Below are 19505 nucleotides of genomic sequence, written 5' to 3' on the forward strand. Positions count from 1 at the left end.
CTGGACCATTTCGGTCCCCAATATGCATGCCGCCCCGAGGATAGGTACGGAAAACTTGTAAATAATATTTTATGTTTGGACCCCCTCTTTAATATTAATGATGTAGCAGTGGCCCTTAAATCTGTCTCGAGGGGAAAGGCACCTGGGCCTGATGGGGTTCCAGCGGATGTTTTTCTCCACGACAAAAAGCACTGGGGCTTGTATCTTATGAAGTTGGCTAATGCCGTGGCATCAGGGGCGCCAGTACCAAAGTCTTGGCAAGGGGCAATAATAATCCCTGTATATAAGAAAGGCAACAAAACACAGCCGGGGAATTACAGGCCTATCAGCCTGATTGACACAGTACAAAAGGTGATCGTAAAAATGACCCTGGTGAAAATATTAGACTGGGTAGAAGGGGAAAACATTCTGTCCCCTTTTCAGGCTGGGTTTCGCAAATTAACTAGCACTACTGACCAGATATTTTCGTTTATTTTACTCCACTGGAAGACGGTAGTGCTAGGTAGAGGCAGCATTTATGCTGCTTTTATCGACTTACGTGCAGCTTTTGACCTGGTGCCACGGTTTCAGCTATGGAATGTGCTAGCTAAGATGGGCATGCCACATGAGATCTTGACGCTAGTGATGAGGCTGCATGAGTCTAATTATGCAACAATACAGTGGGGGGGGGGCAGGGACAAGTCACTCCCAAATTCCCGGTAGAGCGTGGGGTGCGCCAAGGCTGTGCTATGGCCACCACGCTCTTCTCATTGTATATTAACGGGGTAGTTGAACGCATGCTTTTGGGATGTGTAGATGCCCCTACTATGGCTGGAGTGAAAACTCCTATTTTATTATTTGCGGACGACACGCTTATCATATCCAAAACCCAAGTGGTTTACAGCGAGCCATGAAGATCTTTGAGGACTTCTGTGCTGACCGTCGGCTGGAAGTTAACGTTGCAAAAACAAAGCTCATGGCATTTAACCCACACCGTAGTTTCAGAGGGAACTTTTTTATGAATGGTCAAAAGGTGGAGATGGTGTCTGATTTTGTCTATCTGGGCATCCATGTGGTAAAAGGTGTTAAATGGGGGATGCATAGAGAAATGGCGGCATTAAAACTTCGTCAAAATGCGGGAGCAATACCTGTAGAGCACAGAAAATCCCTGACTAAGCCGATACAGACAGCACTTCAATTCTATGAGGCAAAAGCTCTAAACTCGGCACGTTATGGAGCCGAAATATGGGGTTACGATAACTTAACATCTCTAAATTTTTGCGTAATCTTGTCGATCTCCCTAAAAGCACACCAATGAAACCATTGCGCTATGACTTAGGAAGAAAGGCCTCAGCTGATGTGGCTAGATTACGACCTTTACTATATTGGCGACGTATCTGGGTTACTCCGGAACTTGACCACTATGCCCAGGGATTTTTGGACGTAATCAAAATGGATGATTTCCATAAGATAGCGTGGCTGAAGGAACTGAGTAAAACCCTGGTGGGAATGGGGTTGCAGGGGTTGTGGGAGAATCCGGAGGTAGCCCCGTTCCCATCTAAAGACATCTTAAAAGAAAAGTACTGGGAAATGGTCGCTTACCGGAATTGGAATGCCGCTGATCCATCTACTATGGAGGGCAGTTTTCTGGAGATTAAAGCTTCGCCCAGTCTGGAGCCCTTTTGGGATGGCATCACAAAACCCGGAGACAGGAAGCTTTATTTCCAGTTTAGAGTAGGGTCCCTCCCAATAAGAGCATTAACTGGTAGATGGGCTGATGGTAATTCCAATATGTGCCCGGCTTGTAAAAATGATAAAGAGACCATTGCCCATATTTTTTTTGTTTGCAGGGCCTACTCTATCCCCAACGGGTTTGACTTAAAGCACTGTGCAAGTTGTTAACCACTAGGGATAGTATAGTGGCATTAAGACTAATCTCCACCAGCACCTTACCGGTTATCACAGTTGCGGTTGGATGTGGGCCATTCGAAAAAAGCCTTATCCCAGGAGTGATATATTGCTGCAATTTGTGCTCTTCCAGCTTTATATGTGTGAGGAAAATCTAACCGTCTAACTGTATTTTTAAAGCAGATGTACAAGTTCATAGGGCATTGACTACTACCAGCCTTTGAATATATGATTATTGATTGTTTTACTGGTTTTTTAAATCTCTTTCGTCAAAATGCTTTCTTTTTATAAATTTAGCTTTTTTAATTGTATTATCAAATATGTCATTGTAAATATCATGTAGTAACAATGGTCTGTTTGTATTTATGCTTTTATGAGTTTTTATCTCGAATAAAGCAAATTTGACTGACTGATTATAGTTTGTGAATTGCATATTACCTGAATGTTAATGAATGGTAACATTTCCGGTTGCGGTAAATGTACTCATTTCAGATGGAGGACAAATGGGGACATGCGTGCCATCTATTCAGCCAATGACATGGGGAAAATGTGCCATGTTGTAAAAACCTAATTTTGTTTGTAACAATTTCTGAGGTGTGCTGGGAAATTTAATGTGACGCCTTATCCTTTGCAACATGTCATTGAGGAAAGCATTAAAGAAAAGCGAAAGGGAACTCTGGGACATGCCTCCAGCAGTAGCTATGACACCCTGGAAGGACCCCGAAGCAAGGAGGTGTTGGGAACACAAGACCTGTACATGGGTTGGTATGGCTTGTATCCTGCGTGTATGTCTCTGCAAGATTGGGTCTAATTCATCTATCAAATCCAACATTGTCAGCATTGAGTCTATACTTATATATTTCAGCTTATGTCTGCCCTAGTAAGGTGACGCGAACTCTAAAAATCCTCTCATGTACCCTCCTTCTCCTCCTTGCTGCTGCTCTCAGCCTCCGTGCCACGACAAAGAGTGCTGCCATTGTGAGATATTTTTGGAGCCATTCTGGGGCCCCTTAAATACTATCCTAATGAGTTTCACCTGCATTGATTGTTTCTCACATTTTACCACCTGGTCTGACTTCTTCTAAATTTAAGAATTCTAATTTGCCAATTTTAAGGAATCGCAAATTGCAAATTATCATGCATGTATTTTTTTTTTAAATTTGCAAATCCTTAACTTTGGAAATGTTTTAAGAAATCGCAAAAAGATTTGCGATTCCTTAAATTGCGAAAACAAACATAAATTATGATGCATCCCTAAAGTTGAAATTGCATTCGCAAAAGGGCGAATTTTGCGATTGGCACCCTTTGCGAATGCAATTTCCAATGATGCATGTGCCCCTTAGACTCTGAAATGGAAGTAAAAAATCCTCAGTTGGGCAAAATAGCAAGCTGCAGCAGAGAAGAGTGCAGGAGGCTGGATAGCCATTGTAAGAGGTCCCAGTGAAACTGTTGACTTTCAGTGGGAAAGATTGTAAAAATAGAAATTCAAAATAAATGCACACGGAATGTCCCTCACCAGCCGGATACTTTTGGCACATTCACCCAGTGAAGATTCCTATGTTTGAACTTAAGTCACTTTTTTGGAGCTTGGACTTTTCCAGCAGGGCACGGTTGCAAGCTCCAGCTGAACAGTGTTTTATGAGGCTGGATACGCTCTCTGAGATGTACTGCTGAAATGGATGCTGCTGCATAAAAGTTCTGAGTGGCAGCAACCTGATACTTTTGCCCAACTGCATCTCACTTTCATCAGATTGACTTGGCAGGTTTCTCATTGTCCTCCAGAGATCTTTGGAGCCTGCAATTGGGGGTCAAGACTCACACCACCAGAAGCCCCCAGCAGTACCCAGGTCATGTCTAGTTGGAACTGGTCAAATGATCTTTTCAAGAAAATAGTTTTAAGCAACTTGTTGTGCCCCTGAAGGTTAACAGGAGGTCTGCCAACTAACCCTTTGAGAACACTTCTTTGTGTTATGTTATGCTATGTTATGTTATGTTATGTCAATATGTAGTGAGCACTACTCACCCGGCTTTAGGTGTGTGGGTCCCTTGGGTTAGTCGAAAAGCCAGGTCTTCAGCTGCTTGCAAGATTCAAGAAGTGAGGTGTAGACTCTGATGGGTTAAGGACAGTCGTTCCATGTTTTGGGAGCTATGTAGGAGAAAGTGTGACCTCCTGCTCTGTTGTTGCCGATGTGGGGAGTGTGAGCGAATGAAAGTGAGGCAAAGAGTATGGTTCTTGTGGGCTGGCCCAAGTGTATTAGGCTGTCTAAGTATTCTGGTCCTGTGTTGTGCAGGGCGTTTTATGTGTGTGCTTTTGAAGAATTTGAATTGGCTGTGCTTGTGGATTGGGAGACAGTGAAGCTTCTTGTGGTGCGGTACAATGTAGGTGTGGCATGGGAGGTTGAAAATCAGTCTTGCTCTTACTCCACTAAGTGGAATTTAAGGTTTGACAAACATCTCCAAATATATTACTAAAGTCAATAGGTTGTGTAGGTATCGATCCTTATGGGTTTCTGATCACTGGGATAGATTGCCAGGCCTACTGCTGTCTCAACTGCATAGCTAATGGCCATCCCACCTTCTCCTCCTTATCACAGTGGTGTCGCTTTAATTATATGGGATAGTTTCTGCTTTAGAGGTAAGAACATTGATTAGGATCCTTTTTAGTATTCAGTAGCCTACGTAGCTCACTGTTGAAGTGTGTGTTCATGAAAGTGTGGATTAGTGTTGTCACTTGCTCTTTTAATTCTCTCTTTCTTGCGAGGAGAAATATTTGCCTGCAATATATGGTTTTTCTGCCTCCCAAAGTATTTGGGTGGGAGCACTATGTGGTCATTCTCTTCCAAATATGTGTTGAGCATGGAGAACATTTTCTGCTTGTTCTGTGGTATCCTGTAATAAGACATATTATACCTCCATTGTCTTGTTGGTGGTTTGAATTACTTCTGTCAAGACAAATCTATATTGCATCATGCTCAGAAGTGCTGTTTCGTGTTATGATGGTATCTGGTATTTGACCCATTAGTGTAGACGATTTCAGAAAATGTATACATGAGCATGTGCTGTGTACACATGAGGTGGGTACAAGTGAGAGCAGGTCTAGCCTTTCAGGTCTTCACACAGGTCTCAACAGAAGGTGCAACCTTTCTTCTGTCTTCCACAGGTCCAGTAGTGCTCTGAATAGGGTTCACTGGGGTGCCACATTTATGTCTGGCACTAGCTTGCTTGTGGGTCAGATAGTCTCTTTGCCCCTCCCTGACCAAAAGAGACACATTCCCTGGGGTAATCCTACCCAAACCAATTTTGAATAAGTTTCTGTGTAACCTACTGCAGTCAATCACACAGTGCCACTCACTGCCCAATTCCAAGATGGTGGTACCCTTCTTCCATTGTGCAGAGCTTGTGGGCCTACCCATGTGGCCAGGGAAATGAGCATATGTAGTCACTTCAAACCAGTTTTGGGAGTAGCTACTTTCTCACAGGGATTTGTGCCTGTCTTATTCTTTGAAGTTAATCCAATTCCCAAGGCACAGCCCAGATGGTGTTCCTGCCAGAGCAACTGAACACCGCCCCAGGCCCAAGGCCTTTGTCCTGCTCAGAGCAGTTGACATACCTCAACAAGGAGGCTCTTCAACTGCCAGGTGACAGTGTGTGTTCATGCAAATAAGCCTCAAGAGGCTTTAGGGAGGGAAAAGTTAACTTTCTAAAAGATAAGTTTACAAATATATTTATTAAAAATCCGAATTCTTCGGTGATTTGGGCATTTGATAACAATTTCAAAAAGTTCAAGAGTGAAATTTGTAATTGGTGCCTAGCTGGAGATAACATTATGAAATGGGTTATTGTACCCGAGTGCTTTTACCATGGAGCAGTCAATCCGGTGAACTACAGTGAAAACAGCTTTTGGGGAATGCTTACTGGAAGGATATGTTTAACATTATCATTTTACATCATACTTTTAAATACCATACACCATGTCTTATGGGCAGTAAGGCCTACTTAGGAGTGACTTATTATCTTTTAAAAAGATGGTCTAGACATGTGAAAATTAGTTATTTTGACAGGCCAGATTTTCAATTTAACAACTGCACAGCGAGTCTGAAATGCTAGGACTGCAGGCCTGTTTTCTCTGTCATCATAGTATGTGGCACAATGCCTGCAGCAGTAAACTTGTGGAATTTAACTTACTGGCTCTGGGTACACGTTGTACCATATACTAGGGACCTATAGGTATGTTAAATTTGCAATTGGGTGTACACTGGTTTGACATGTTTTTGTGTCCGAGCACAACACTGGGCATTGTACAGTAGTGTCCCATCATGCAGAGTTAAAAAACTATCAATAAAATCTACTAAAACGATGGGTGACCACGCAAAAAGGCACATTTTCCTAAAATTCTATTCTACTTACATATGAAATGTCATAGTATATTACCGTTAACACTATAAAAGAGACAACTATGAATTTTGTATTCATTGTTTTGCTGTTTTTATATTTACTTATGCTGTGTTTACATTTGTAAGTGCAGAAGCTTTGCTGAGTGAGTGTCATTTCTAGTGTGTCCCCTGAGCAAATATTTGCTCTTTAAAGCAAAACAAAAAAAGTCCCTGAAATGCCAGGTTTTATACCAGCCAGAGAGAGCCATTTCTTGGGTTTCCTGTTTAGGATTGCCTACAAAATATGTATAATCGAACACTGCCTTCAATAGGACATATATTCTTCTGCATCTTGACCAATAAACCTTCGGTCACAGAGTTCCACCAGTGAGGCAGTGTAGTCTCAACTCACAGAACCATGGCTCATCCCAACTCTTAAAACTCTTGGAGAACTGTAATATGCTGAAGATGGTACATCCTCTGCATTTTGGAAGCAGAGACTGCATGTGGCCAAAGTCTTTAATATCTGTGCCCTTAAAATTATGTAACATGGGTATACTGGAGTTTCAATAGTCCTTTCGCATAATTGTTTTAATTCCTCTAATCTATAGTCTACTGTACAAAATGTTACACAAGTCCCCATTGAAACCTATAGTGACACAAGCATTAAGGCTCAATGGAATTAACATTCATTTTGATGAGGGAGGCATGGATTACTCCTTTTCAATAATGACAGTAATATATGCCAACAGCAAAATGATTCACTCTCGGTAATGTGAATGCAAGATCAAATGTTAGAGATTATCATGCATTATTTGAAATAATCTTTAAAATGCATCCATCTTAATAAACTTATCGGAATTAAATGTGTTATGTCTGAGCTATCAAAATAATACTTATTCAAATCCTATCTCGACTCCAGATTGATCATCCACCATGATATAAAAAGATGTACCTTTAGTATTTTTCAGCTCTTCAATTAGATAGCGGGCTTCCTCCTGTATCCGTTCTTCAATGCTTCTCTTCCCCATTCCAAAGTTCCGTAGGGTCAATAAAGAAAAACGACGGATCTCCTTCCATCGAGACCCACTGGATAAGATAGGTCCTAGATGATAAAATAAGGGAGAAATGACTTTATTATCACTATGGCAATATTTCTCTTTCAAGATGGTGTCAGACAACTGTTTTGAAGGAAGACATAGGGATGTCTACTAGGTAAAAGGTTTTTGCTATATCGTTCAAGTATTAGAGCAAGGCAGATATCTAAGGTGGGCTGTCTACAACACAAAAATAATTCAAGTTATCGGAATACAAAACATATTATCATATAACCGATAATAGTTAATGGGCCCCTTGTCAATTGTTTTTTCAGGGATGGAATATGATTTCTATGTAAGTGCTCTAAAAGATTAATGAATAACGCATCCAACCTCCAGTGAGACATAGAGACCCATCTTATTTTTTCACAATCTAGTCATTGGTATGGTGCCGCCCTGCATGCCCATAAAAGAGAGTATACAGCTCACTCAAAATTTAGAGTGTAAAATCAAGATCCGTAGTGATTTCTAGAAGAGTTATGATGTTTTTTTGTGGATTGTTGAGAGGGGAGAGTATTCTAAAACGTATTTGACTGTGCCCAAATGTATCTTTTTTTCATCACTTTATATTTGTTGGTCATATAATCGTAATCATAATCATACGCTCTTGTATAGCGCCTCATCACCGTAAGGTCTCAAGGCGCTTCCTTTGGGAACCCGTCCTGGTCTTTCCCTGCAAGATTACCCCTTCTGGACATCCCCAAGGTGAAGACCAGGCATCCCATCGCGGTGGGCCATAGTGGAGATTAAGCAAGCTATTGCCCAGAGTTGCAGAGTGTGAACCCACGATTCGAGTAGGCACCGAGGCGAGAATTATCGAGTCCGTGGACATTATGAGCTCAAGACCCTGCCGCGTCGGGAATTGAACCCTGGTCCCGGGTCTGACCTCTGCATCAGGGTCTGCCTCCTCTAACCGGTGAGCCACACTTCTCCACATTATAGCTCCCATTTCCTTTCTAGCTCAGCAGGTCTCCCCCTGGTCAATGCTTTGAAACCGCCTTTGCGGCACAGATGATACCACCAGTCAGAGAAAGTAATCAGAAACTACATTAAGGAAAGAATGCGTTTCAAAATATATTTACCCAATTGGAAGCATAGATTCCTAGGTGGATCATTTCTGAGCTCCTTTGAAATACAAGAAAACACTAAGGGCCTCAGTTGGTGATAGGGTGCCTATATGGCTTTCCCCTATAGCTTGCATTATTGCAGTTCTCAGTCCTCCAGAGTGTATATTGGGCTGTAGGGTATGCCCGATGATGGACACTACCTTGAGTTTGGTTGTGCTAAAACATTAGCAAATCAATAAGAGTGGACCAAATGTATTTAAAAGCAAGTCTGCAGGGATGTCGGCCACTGCTTTGAGTGATGAACATACCTACAATAGCCATTTCACAAACAAGGCTGATGTTAAAGGCAGCCTTGCATGCAGATAAGGCTATAATGAAAAAAATATTTGAACATATCACTGAGCTATGACAATTTTCGAAAGATTAATTGATTTTAGCTGCACAAGATTTTCTGTGGCCAACCTCTGTCCCCAACCTTTCAAGGGTGGTCAACCTCGGTTGCATCCAGCCTTTGGTCGCATGCGGTAGATGTTGGCTGCGAGCCCTGACGTGTGGACATGCGCTTTACCTAATGCTCGGGGGTTGGGTTGACGCCAACTACCCCAGCCCAGATAAAAGGCAGCCAAAGCTCGCTGCACATGGCCCTGAGCACTGAGCAGCAGCTGAGTTGCTCCTCTCATCCCACATTGAGCTCCCCGCTCTTGGGCAGAGGCGGGGTATGGAGGGTTTATCACACTGGGAGTGGACCTTGAGAGGTTGCTTGTCAGACCTCTTGGCCCGGATATTGCTGTGTCCCCATGGCGCACTGGGAAAAGTGTCTGGCTTTGATTCCTGCATGATGAGATCTGGTTTCAAACAAAGTATTTAAACTTGTCAAACCACTGCACTACACAGGTAAAGAGGGATAAATCAGATCCGAATGAGCTGGAATCTAGGCCAAAAAGAAGATTTGTTTCGGGATCACATCGTCAGCAATTATTAGCCAATATTAGAGTCATGCTGGGTTTTGAGCAGGCCCCACAAAAAAAGGACGCATTATATGTGCAATATAACGCAGCATCAACAGTTAATGTACCTCGCCATGTTGTTATGAAGGAGTCAGTCACCAAAGAGTGGAAAGATATCGCTTAAGCTGCGACCCTTTGTTTTACACCAAAAAGATTCTCGATTGAGAATGTTGAGCATGACTCTCCTGACACTCCTGAGATGAACAAGGTTCTTTCAGCCACTGCTTCTACAACATCTGTGGCATCAGAAAGTGCTACACTACCGAAGGTTATGGATTGGAAGGTGGAAAATTTAATAAAAAGAGTTTGTGCTGCAGCAAATGTTTCTTTATGAACCAATACTTATCCAGCATATGTGACACATTTCCTTCTCAAGGACTTTCCGTTTTTATGACTGCAGGAATTTCAATATCCTGTTCCAATTTCGTAGAAAAATTCCTATAAGATGTTTTGCTTGAATCTTTATGGTTGGTAACTACATCAGCATGCACAGCCATTCAAAGGAGAACACTTCTGTGGATGAGGCCATGGATACTGGATGTGCCCCAGTGTAGTGTAGTTCATATATTCCCAATAGGCTCTGCGCATTGGAATAATATATCCTATAGATTTGACGTAGGACTGAGGTCAACTAGGTCTCTATCGAATATACCAAACTTAATTGTGTGTGTGGCAGCTAACTCAGAGGTCACTAGAAACGTTCTCGAATACACAAGAAGGGATTCGTTTCTGACCACCGCATACACATGACAACTTTGTTTCCCAAGAATAAGAATATATCTCTCAGAGTCGCGGAAACAATAGATAAGTATTTCACTCAGTCAATCGTGCATGCTTTGTTTCTACAGAGTTGCAGGGAAATAGAGAGACAGGCTTTTTTCAATATCTTCTTTCTCATGCAAGAGAAGTGAACTGCTACAATCGTTATGCAGACTGCAAAGTATAATGCGTACAGCGAGAATAGTATTATAAAATAATTCTGTAAGAGCATTGTATAGTTTCTAAGCCATATAAAAATACATACATGAATAACATTGACTAAAATACTCAACCGGTGCTTCTAAAATACGCCTACCCCAACGTACCTAACCTAAGTCTAGTACGAGGGAAGAAGTAAGTATTATGTAGCATAGGTTTCTCTAGGTTCTAATCAGCTCCAAACCTTGGTCAGAATGAAGGAGGTCTGGTATCTCTTTCTCGGGAATCGATATCCCAACACCCTGCATGGGGAGCCCGAACACTGGAGCTGGATTCTCGGCAGGAGAAAGGCAGCCTCTTGATCAGTGCGTCAGCTGGAGAGTCGGCTTCCTTCGGCACTTGATGTAGTGAGCTGCATTGGGCAAGTAGGTCTTCAAACTGCTCCGGACCACCGTATCTTGCTAGAGCAAGTGAAGGTATATTTATACCTTGAAGGTGTTTAGGAATGCCATAGTTTGACGTAAAGTCGGGCATATGAACATCAGGAAAGAACCCCTAGGGAATAGTTGTTCTTTGTAAAGTTACTGAGTTTTTGGACAAATCAATATTCAAGGAAGGGGAAGTGCCTGACTGCTTAAGCTGGTTTTCCAAGAAGTCATTGTGACATTTGGTACGGGTGGAAGTAACCAAGCCTGTATTTGGGTACCATGGGCTATGCCTAAATAAGGGCTTGATTTCTATGCCTATGTAAGGGCAATGTGAATTGTACCTATATAAGGGCATGAATCGGGAAAATTCACTTGGGGCTTAAAACGCCACCCAACACTAGAGACCCCTGGTGCAAAGCTTCCTATCCAGGATATATTTATTTGGGGAACAACTAACCAGAATGGTACAGGAATCAGTGGAGGAAAAGAAGATAGTTAACCCATTTTAAATCTTTTTGGGCATAAAGTCCTTACTTCAGAAAATAATGTTGTACAAGCAAAGGGAAAGTAAACGTCCTTTTCTTGGCCAGGCCAATGGCTGGGGTCTTCATTTGGAGACAAATCCCAGTTCCAACGCTCCCAATGAAAGGAGCAAAAGGGCTATTTGAAGGTGGGAGGAAGATTGAAACAGTTTTTTCTTAAATTGTGACAAACAAAGAAAGACAACTGGGTTCTTTCAATCATAGAGGAGGGGTATCCAAACCATTTAAAGTAATTCCCTCCAGCCTCTTGGTTCAGATGATCCCCATTACCAGAAGAAAGTGTGAAGAGAGATTCAATGCTCCAGGGGGTCAAGATCTTTTGTCAAATGGCATAATAATGAAAGTTCTGCAGACTCAAAGGTTCCAAGTATTCTACTCAATTCTATTTTTGGTTCTGAAACAGGATGAGCAAGCTTGTCAAGAAACAGACCTTCCGAACGGCAACTCTTCATACAAAAAATCCTATGATTTCACCAAGCAATTTTCCTGAAACATTGGACTTAAAGGACTCCTATGTCCATGTTCCAATGCACTGCGAAAGCCAGAAGTATCTGATATTTGTTCTTGGCAATGCTAATTGCCAGTTTTATGATCTTCCTTTCGGTCTCGCTACTTCATTAGGCATATTCAGAAAGGGGGGGTCGCTAGAGAGCGCGCGGCAAGATGGCCGCACTTAAGTGAGGCTCTGCTAGACCGAGCAAACATCCGCTATTTATCCGCAGTTTCCAGCGTCATCTGCCTATGAAAACGGCACTAGAGTGAATCAGAAGACCAGCGGCAAAGATCTGTGGGGTTACTAGGCGGTAGCACCTGGCAGCGACGAGAAACGGCGACACGTCCACTTCACTGTGGGGCCCAGCGCATTGTGGTGAGGTCGGGCCCGGACCTCTGAGAGACTGCCGGTGGACTGGGCTTGAGATCGTAATTTAACGCCCTGACAGACAGCGGCGAGAGCTGTAGCGGCAGGAGGGCGGCCGGAAGGAGAGCCTGCTGGAGTCTGCGACGCCCCCCTTGAGCCTGAGTCGGACAACTGCGTGAGGCCGGCGGCTCTGCCCGAGCTGTTTGCGGTGAGTGGGGCTAGAGGCTAAGGGAGGCCGGGGCTGCGGAGGTTGCGTGCGGCCTACCTGGGCCTGGCCGCGCGAGCCTTGACTGGCGGGGGCGGGGTGCGGGCCAGAGCTGAGAGAGGCCGCAGAGCGCAATGAGAGCCGGGGACCCCAGGAGCTAGTCAGGCTCTTCCATTGGGACGCTACCGGCCACCACGGAGTGCGGACCGGATTGAGGGGCACTATCAGCAGGGATTGGCTGCCCTGGGGGCAATAATAGCTGCAGAGGCCCAGACATCGTGAGCGCCGGAGGAATCCATAGAAGCTGGTTCCTGACCAGCATAGTGCGCACGCTATATTTTGGAGTGCTTGGCGCTACATGGTGGCTGAATAACTGGTCATTGATTAACTGCAGTATTCTTGTGCCGGCCGCTCGGTTCATAGTGCCGCGACCTGCAGTCACTTGACTATATTGGTGATTGGCGACATGGGCAGGCCTGAGCGCAACCAGCCTAAGCTGAGCTTTGATTCGCGCAAAACAGCAATGACTTCGTCGCAGGCTACCTCGGATACTGACCAACCAGGAGCAGCAGGGGTAGCGCCAGATTTAGAGGCCACACTCTTAGCCATGCAGAAAACTCTGCAATCAATAGAGGGCACCATGGAAGCTGTCAATCACAGGCTGGACCATATGTCTGCGCAATTTGAAAGACAAAATGAAAGGATGGACGAGGTAGAGCAAAGGGTGTCCACAACTGAAGACGGTCTTACAACTGTCACGGACAAGGTTTTCAATATGGAGCGAGTGCTGGCAATCATTCAGGCTAAGAATGAGGAGTTGGAGGGGTGGTCTCGGCACAACAACATACGTGTCACGGGTCTGCCGGAATCCACGAATGTGGGTAAGATGGAGGACTTTATGGAGCGTCTGTTTGTAGAAATATTCGGTGCAGACCAGCTTTCCAAAATGTTTATTGTGGAACATGCGCACCGCTCCCTTGCTAAAAGACCAGTGCCAGGGGCGCCACCGCGTCCCATAATTGCCCGCATCTTGAACTATAGAGACAGAGATGTACTACTACGCCTAGCACGGGAAAAGGGCACCATTGACTATCAGGGCAACAAATTGGAATTTTTTCCAGATTTTACGATGGCAGTGCAGGCGGCACGGAAAGAATTTAACGGTGTAAAACAACTCTTTCGTAAAGAGGATACACCATAAGCCATGTTATATCCAGCCCGGTTGCGAATAGGTGCACCATCGGATAATAAAATATTCACCTCGCCGAAAGTTGCAATGGAGTATGCCAAAACACAGAAAAAGCGTAAGCGTAAGCGAGATTCAGGGATGTCACAGGAAGGAGATGATGAAATGAACGTAGACAACTAACTGTTGTTTTATGTCTCTTACACGGAGTTATGACTATGCGGAGAGGTCACGGAGCTTCCTCGATTGCGATGCTGATTTCTGCATCGCAGCTCATTGTACTGCTTCTGGTATATTCTTGAACTTCTGCAATATTGGGATAACAGATTTGTTTATACCCTATGGATGTGTCTCAGCTATTTGGAGGGTAATATGTTCATATGGGGCTGCCTTCTGGCTCCACGAGACAGTGCTGTATTTTTGATATTTAAGGAACTATTGATATGTGACGTATTGGTCCTTACTCTCTCATCTTCAATATGTGTGTAGAGTAAGCGAGATTCAGCTACGGTGCAGGCAGGGGACGAGGAACTGAAAGCTGATAACTAATGGTGGATTTATGCATATTATATGGAGACATGACTGTGAGGAATGCTCCTTGTGCCATTCTTGAATGCAATATTATTTGTTTGCGCAATGGTTTACTTTGCAATTCTTTCAACTGTTGTGACATATATATATAGTTGAGATGGGAGGTTTCTTACTACACTGAAGAAGTGACTCTGCTAGTGTGATGATAATGTGTTGAGGTGGGTCTAACGTCTAGCTCTTCAAGCAGTGTTGTGATATTGATAACATGTACATATTGGTATCTGTGAAATTGCCTTTGCTCCACCGAATGTGTTTTTTTCTTTTTCTATCAAATATATTGGAGGGTGCAAATGCCTGGTGGATGACAGCAGAACTACATACTCTTAGCTTGGTCACCTCCCGTATCGTTGTATGAGGGAGTTAAGCGCCTCTACGCCCCCACATATGGGAGTACCCCAAAGTACAATTACCAGGGGTAAGGGGAAGGGGGGATTGGGGTGTTTGGGAGAGCTTTGGCAGGTTGAGGTGGCTGAAGTGGGTGGGTGGATGAAGGGTGACTCTGGGAATTTTCTGGGATGACTCAGGGAAGGGAGTGGGTAGGGGGGGCAAGGGAGTGTGGGTGGTCTTGGGCAGGTTGGGGATGCTGAAGTGGGTGGGAGGAAGGGGCGGATGGACTGCAGGCTCCGGGTGTATTGGATGGTATACATGGGGCAGTACAGGGGTTTATCTGGGTACTATCGGGGTATGATTACCTTATGGAGCGGGACAATGGAGGACTTGTCTATTGGCAGTTGGGGGGGGAGAGGATTTGCTGACTTTTGGCAGGACACACGCACTTTTGGTCCGTATGGATAAGGGAGGCATGATTTCTTGGTTATCCTGGAATGTGCGCGAACTTAATAGGCCACAGAAGACCAGGCAGGTGATAGCTTATCTGAATAGACATAATGTACAGGTGGTCTTCCTCCAAGAGACACATCTTAGGAGACAGGCGGCGGAGACGGTGGCTAGACAGTGGGCGGGCACGAAATTGGCGACTTCATATTCCTCATATGCCAGGGGTGTTATGATCCTGTTAAAAAAAATGTTCCTTTTGTGAGTCTTCATGAGGAGATAGATAAGGAAGTTCGCTATATTATTCTGCATGGTAAATTGTGTGGTACACTAAAAACTATGACCAATGTATATGGACCAAATATTGATGACCCTGAATTTTATGTCACTTTATGGAACAAGGTGTATGCTCTGCCTCTCTCTGCGATTGTCTGTGGGGGGGATTTGAATGTGACGTTAGACCGCGACTTAGACAGGAAAGAAGATGGACATGTGCCGACAAAAAGAGCGAGTGGTGCGGTACAGAATGGTATGCTTGAATTAGGCCTAGTGGATATGTGGCGGCTGGGGCATCCGGGTGTGAAAGAGGGAACTTGCTATACATCTGCACATGATACCTGGTCACATCTGGATTATTGGCTGGTGACAAAGGATGTTAGTGAATGGGTGCGGAGGACGGAGCATTTACCACGCACGCTGTCTGATCATGCTCCTGTATTGATGGAGGTCTGGATGCCATCACATGCTTCTGCGCCATTTTCATGGAGATTTCCGCCTGGGGCACTGACTGATCAGGTGATGCGTGAGGGTCTGAGAGAGATGATTGAGGATTTTTTTTATAGAAATGTGGATTCGGTGGATGATGCATGTGTTGTGTGGAAGGCTTTTAAGGTGACGGTACGTGGGGCATGTATTGGGTTGCAGGCTGGGGTACTTAAGTCACTCAGGGACTCCATGGATAGACTTGAGCGTGAACTGCTGGGACTGGAACGACAGTGTGAGACGCAGCCGAGCGACACTTTGTTGGCTTCTATACGTTCTAAGGTTACAGAGTATAATGATCTAGCGGAGCAGGAGGTTAAATATTTATCCAAGCGCGCTACGGCACGGCACTATGGGGAAGGTGGTCGACCAGGGCGTGCATTGGCGGGTAGAATTAAGGAGCCATGGGCCAAATATTGTGGAGTGCAAGAAATCAAGGATGGTGACAGGACGGTGACAGATGTGGACGGCATACTAGACTGTTTTGTGCAATATTACGCGCATGTGTATGAACATAAGGAAACGGCGGTAGAGGATGAAATAGCGCAATACTTAGAGGACATAGCACTAGTCTGGCTATCGAAAGGGCAGCAAGACTTTTTGATGCATCATATAACGGAAGGGGAGCTAAGGGATGCGATTGCGGCATTGCCGAGCGGTAAGGCGGCAGGTACTGACGGGCTTCCGTCAGAATTCTATAAAGAATATGTAGATCTAATATTGCCACACATGGCGGCAGTGCTTGAGGAGGCTCTGTAACAAGGACAACTTCCGGTGACAATGAGAGAGGCTCTTCTGGTAGCACTCCCGAAGCCTGGTAAACAGCAGGACCGGTGTGAGTCTTATCGCCCATTGTCCCTGATGAATACAGACGTGAAGATAATTGCCAAAGTATTGGCTACGCGCCTGCGATTGATCCTGCCCGTTATGGTACTGCCGGATCAATCTGGCTTTGTACCTCAACGCTCGACGTCGCATAATCTGAGAGCATTGTTTGCTATTCTTCATCTACTTAAGCCTGATCTGGCTGCGGTGGCGGTCCTTCTGGACGCCACCAAGGCATTTGATTCTGTAGCCTGGAAATATATGCTAGCGGTGTTACATCGAATGGGGGTGCCTTCTGTCTTCACATCATGGATCACTTTATTATATACAAATCCAATTGCTCGAGTGAGGGTGAATGGTCGAGTGTCAGCGCCCTTTGCTATACAGAGAGGCACGAGGCAGGGATGCCTACTCTCACCCTTATTGTTTGCTATAGTTATGGAACCCCTAGCCTGTATTTTACGTCAGAGGCACGCGGCTTCGACTTTACGTTTTCATCTCAGATCGTTGGCTGTATCCATGTATGCCGACTAAATGGTGTTGTATAACCGAGAACCTGATAAATGTCTTGAAGGGGGGCTAAGGGAATATGTCAGATTTGAACTTTTCTCTGGTCCATCCATTAACTGGGATAAGTCTATACTGATGCCCTTAACAGACATTACGGTACCATTCCCAGTAGAATTCCCCTTGGAATGGGCCACAGAACCTGTTCGATATCTGGGAATATGGATACACAGAGACTCCCAGGAAATAGTACGAGCTAATTACGGAGTAGCGATTTAAAAATTGGAAGATCAGGTGGCGCGCTGGATACGTCTGCCCCTTTCCTTTGCTGACCGGGTGGCTTTGATCAAAATGGTGGTGCTTCCTAAATTTTTGTATTATTTTGTCAACATTCCTCTTGCCTTGACGTCTACTTTTTTTGCAACGCTTCAGTCCCTGCTGATCACATTGGCTTGGGGGGGCAAGAAACCGCGAGTGAAGTGGGACACTCTGACTAAAGCCTATGAGATGGGCGGATTCGCTGTACCGGATATGAGATTGTACTATCTGTATGCCCAAGCACATTTTGCCCCGTATTGGATATCGGCTCCGCCATACACCCCTCATGTAGCAATAGAAGCTGGGGCAATATACCCATTGCCATTAAAGGCTATGGTAGTGAATCCGCATTCAGTGCATGAGAAGGGTGAGGTTGACAAGGTGCAGTGCACTGCGAAAGCATGGAGAGAATTAGGGAGGTGTTCAGATAGATTGCCACTGTATGCCCCCGCCATGCCTTTATTGCAGCATGAGCGCATCTCGGTATCGAGTGAGGTTGGTGCACTCCAGCTATTACAGGGCGCCGGGATACAGACAATGGGGGATGTTTTTCCTGCAGGGCAATTTCTTACGTTACATACTTTACTGGATAGTACTAATAATGGAACTATGGCTACATTCACCTATGTCAGACTCCGTGCAGCGGTGCATGATCTCTATCCGTCGTTTCCAATGGAACTGCCTGCGCTGAGTGCGTTGCAGTTGATGTACACTGCCAATACCCGTGTGAAGATGATATCTAAGCTCTATCGAGCATCACAGGAGGATGAGGGAGGTATAAATGTGTGTGCGAAAGCTAGATGGGATGTGTAGGAGAGTAGGGTCTGCTATCCTATGGTCACCCCAAATTTTTGCTTTTTGCTTCACTGGTTTATGACTTAATGTGGCTGTGGGCCTGCTAATCAGACCCACAGCCTGCTGTTCTCTCTCTAAATTAATGCCAATGCACATTAGGTGCATTACAAAATTGGAACTGGTTCACCTTATTGGCCCCTGTAACAGTGTACCCCAGGCACCCAGGGCATAGGTGCTTCCAAGGCCTACCAGGGGCTGCAGCACGTATTGTGCCACCCCTGGCCTGGCCTCCATATTTGACAGAACTGGCTGATCACTCAGCTGGGGTAAGTCGGTGTAACCACCCCTTACTTAGGTGTAGTATGCCCATACCTAACCTAAAATGGACACATATGTTCCTATCAGCCACTCCTATGGAAGGCCTCATCAATCCTGGAGGCAAAGTGCTTGGAAATATGTGAGATGGTGCTCTGGCATGAGCTGAGCCTGTCTGCAGCTTTCGGAACCAAGGGGCATATTACCAATGACATGCGATAATTATCGCTATCGATAGTTAGCGAGGAACATTTTATCGCCTAACATCGCATGGGAATATCACCGCAGTAGCGAGGTATTACCAATCCTCCGCTAAGCGGCGATATTTGCCCGGAAATGCGATAAAAGCATGCGATAGAAGTAGCGTGACGACGCTAACCCGTCGCACGCTAACGTGAAAAAAAATCACGTTGGGCCTATCAGCGATGATTATCGCTAAACCAATAGGCCCAAGGCTACCATATAACGCGTTAGCGGGACGAAAAAATGCCCGCTAAACCGAAAAACGTTGCAAACAATGGAAATTACTGGAAATGATGGTGAGCAGCCAGGGACAAGTGCAGAGGGCAGAAACAACACCCAGGAAGGCCAGGCAGACACCCAGGGAAGGGGCAAGAGGAAGAGGAACCCAAAGTTCACTCCAGATGAGAACCAGGTACTGGTTGAAGAGGTGACGAGACACCAGCAGGAACTCTTTGTGAGTTCCACCGTCACCATGGCGAGGAAAAGGGACATATGGCAGGACATCATGACCAAGGTCAATGCCGTGGGGGAGCGCAAGAGGACAGTGGACGAGTGTAAGAAGCGGTGGCACGATACAAAAAGCAAAACGAAAAAGAAACTGGGAGCAAACCTAAGGGCAGCAAGTGCGACGGGAGGCGGTGGACCAGCTCCACAGGAGGTGCTGGATGAGCTGGAGGAGCAGGTGGCAAACGTCATCAGTGAGGAGACTGTTGTAGGAGTCACAGGCCAGGATTCTGCTGTACTGGAAGTCACACAACAACACCAGGGTGAGTGTCAAACAGGAACAGGTGGAAGTGGGTGGATGG

The 19505-nt window shown here is 45.1% G+C and overlaps 1 protein-coding gene across 1 annotated transcript in view; it reads right to left on the reverse strand.

The window, feature by feature from the left end:
• Positions 1-19505, reverse strand: part of LOC144755474 (cytochrome P450 2G1-like) — a 662651-nt gene that overhangs the window by 396227 nt on the left and 246919 nt on the right. The window contains exon 3 of the mRNA XM_078644447.1: positions 7216-7365. Within this exon, the coding sequence (XP_078500573.1) occupies positions 7216-7365 (150 nt within the window). The remainder of the gene's footprint in view (positions 1-7215; positions 7366-19505) is intronic.

The sequence above is a fragment of the Lissotriton helveticus genome, chromosome 5_1, assembly GCF_964261635.1.
Source record: "Lissotriton helveticus chromosome 5_1, aLisHel1.1, whole genome shotgun sequence".
Taxonomy (NCBI): Eukaryota; Metazoa; Chordata; class Amphibia; order Caudata; family Salamandridae; genus Lissotriton; species Lissotriton helveticus.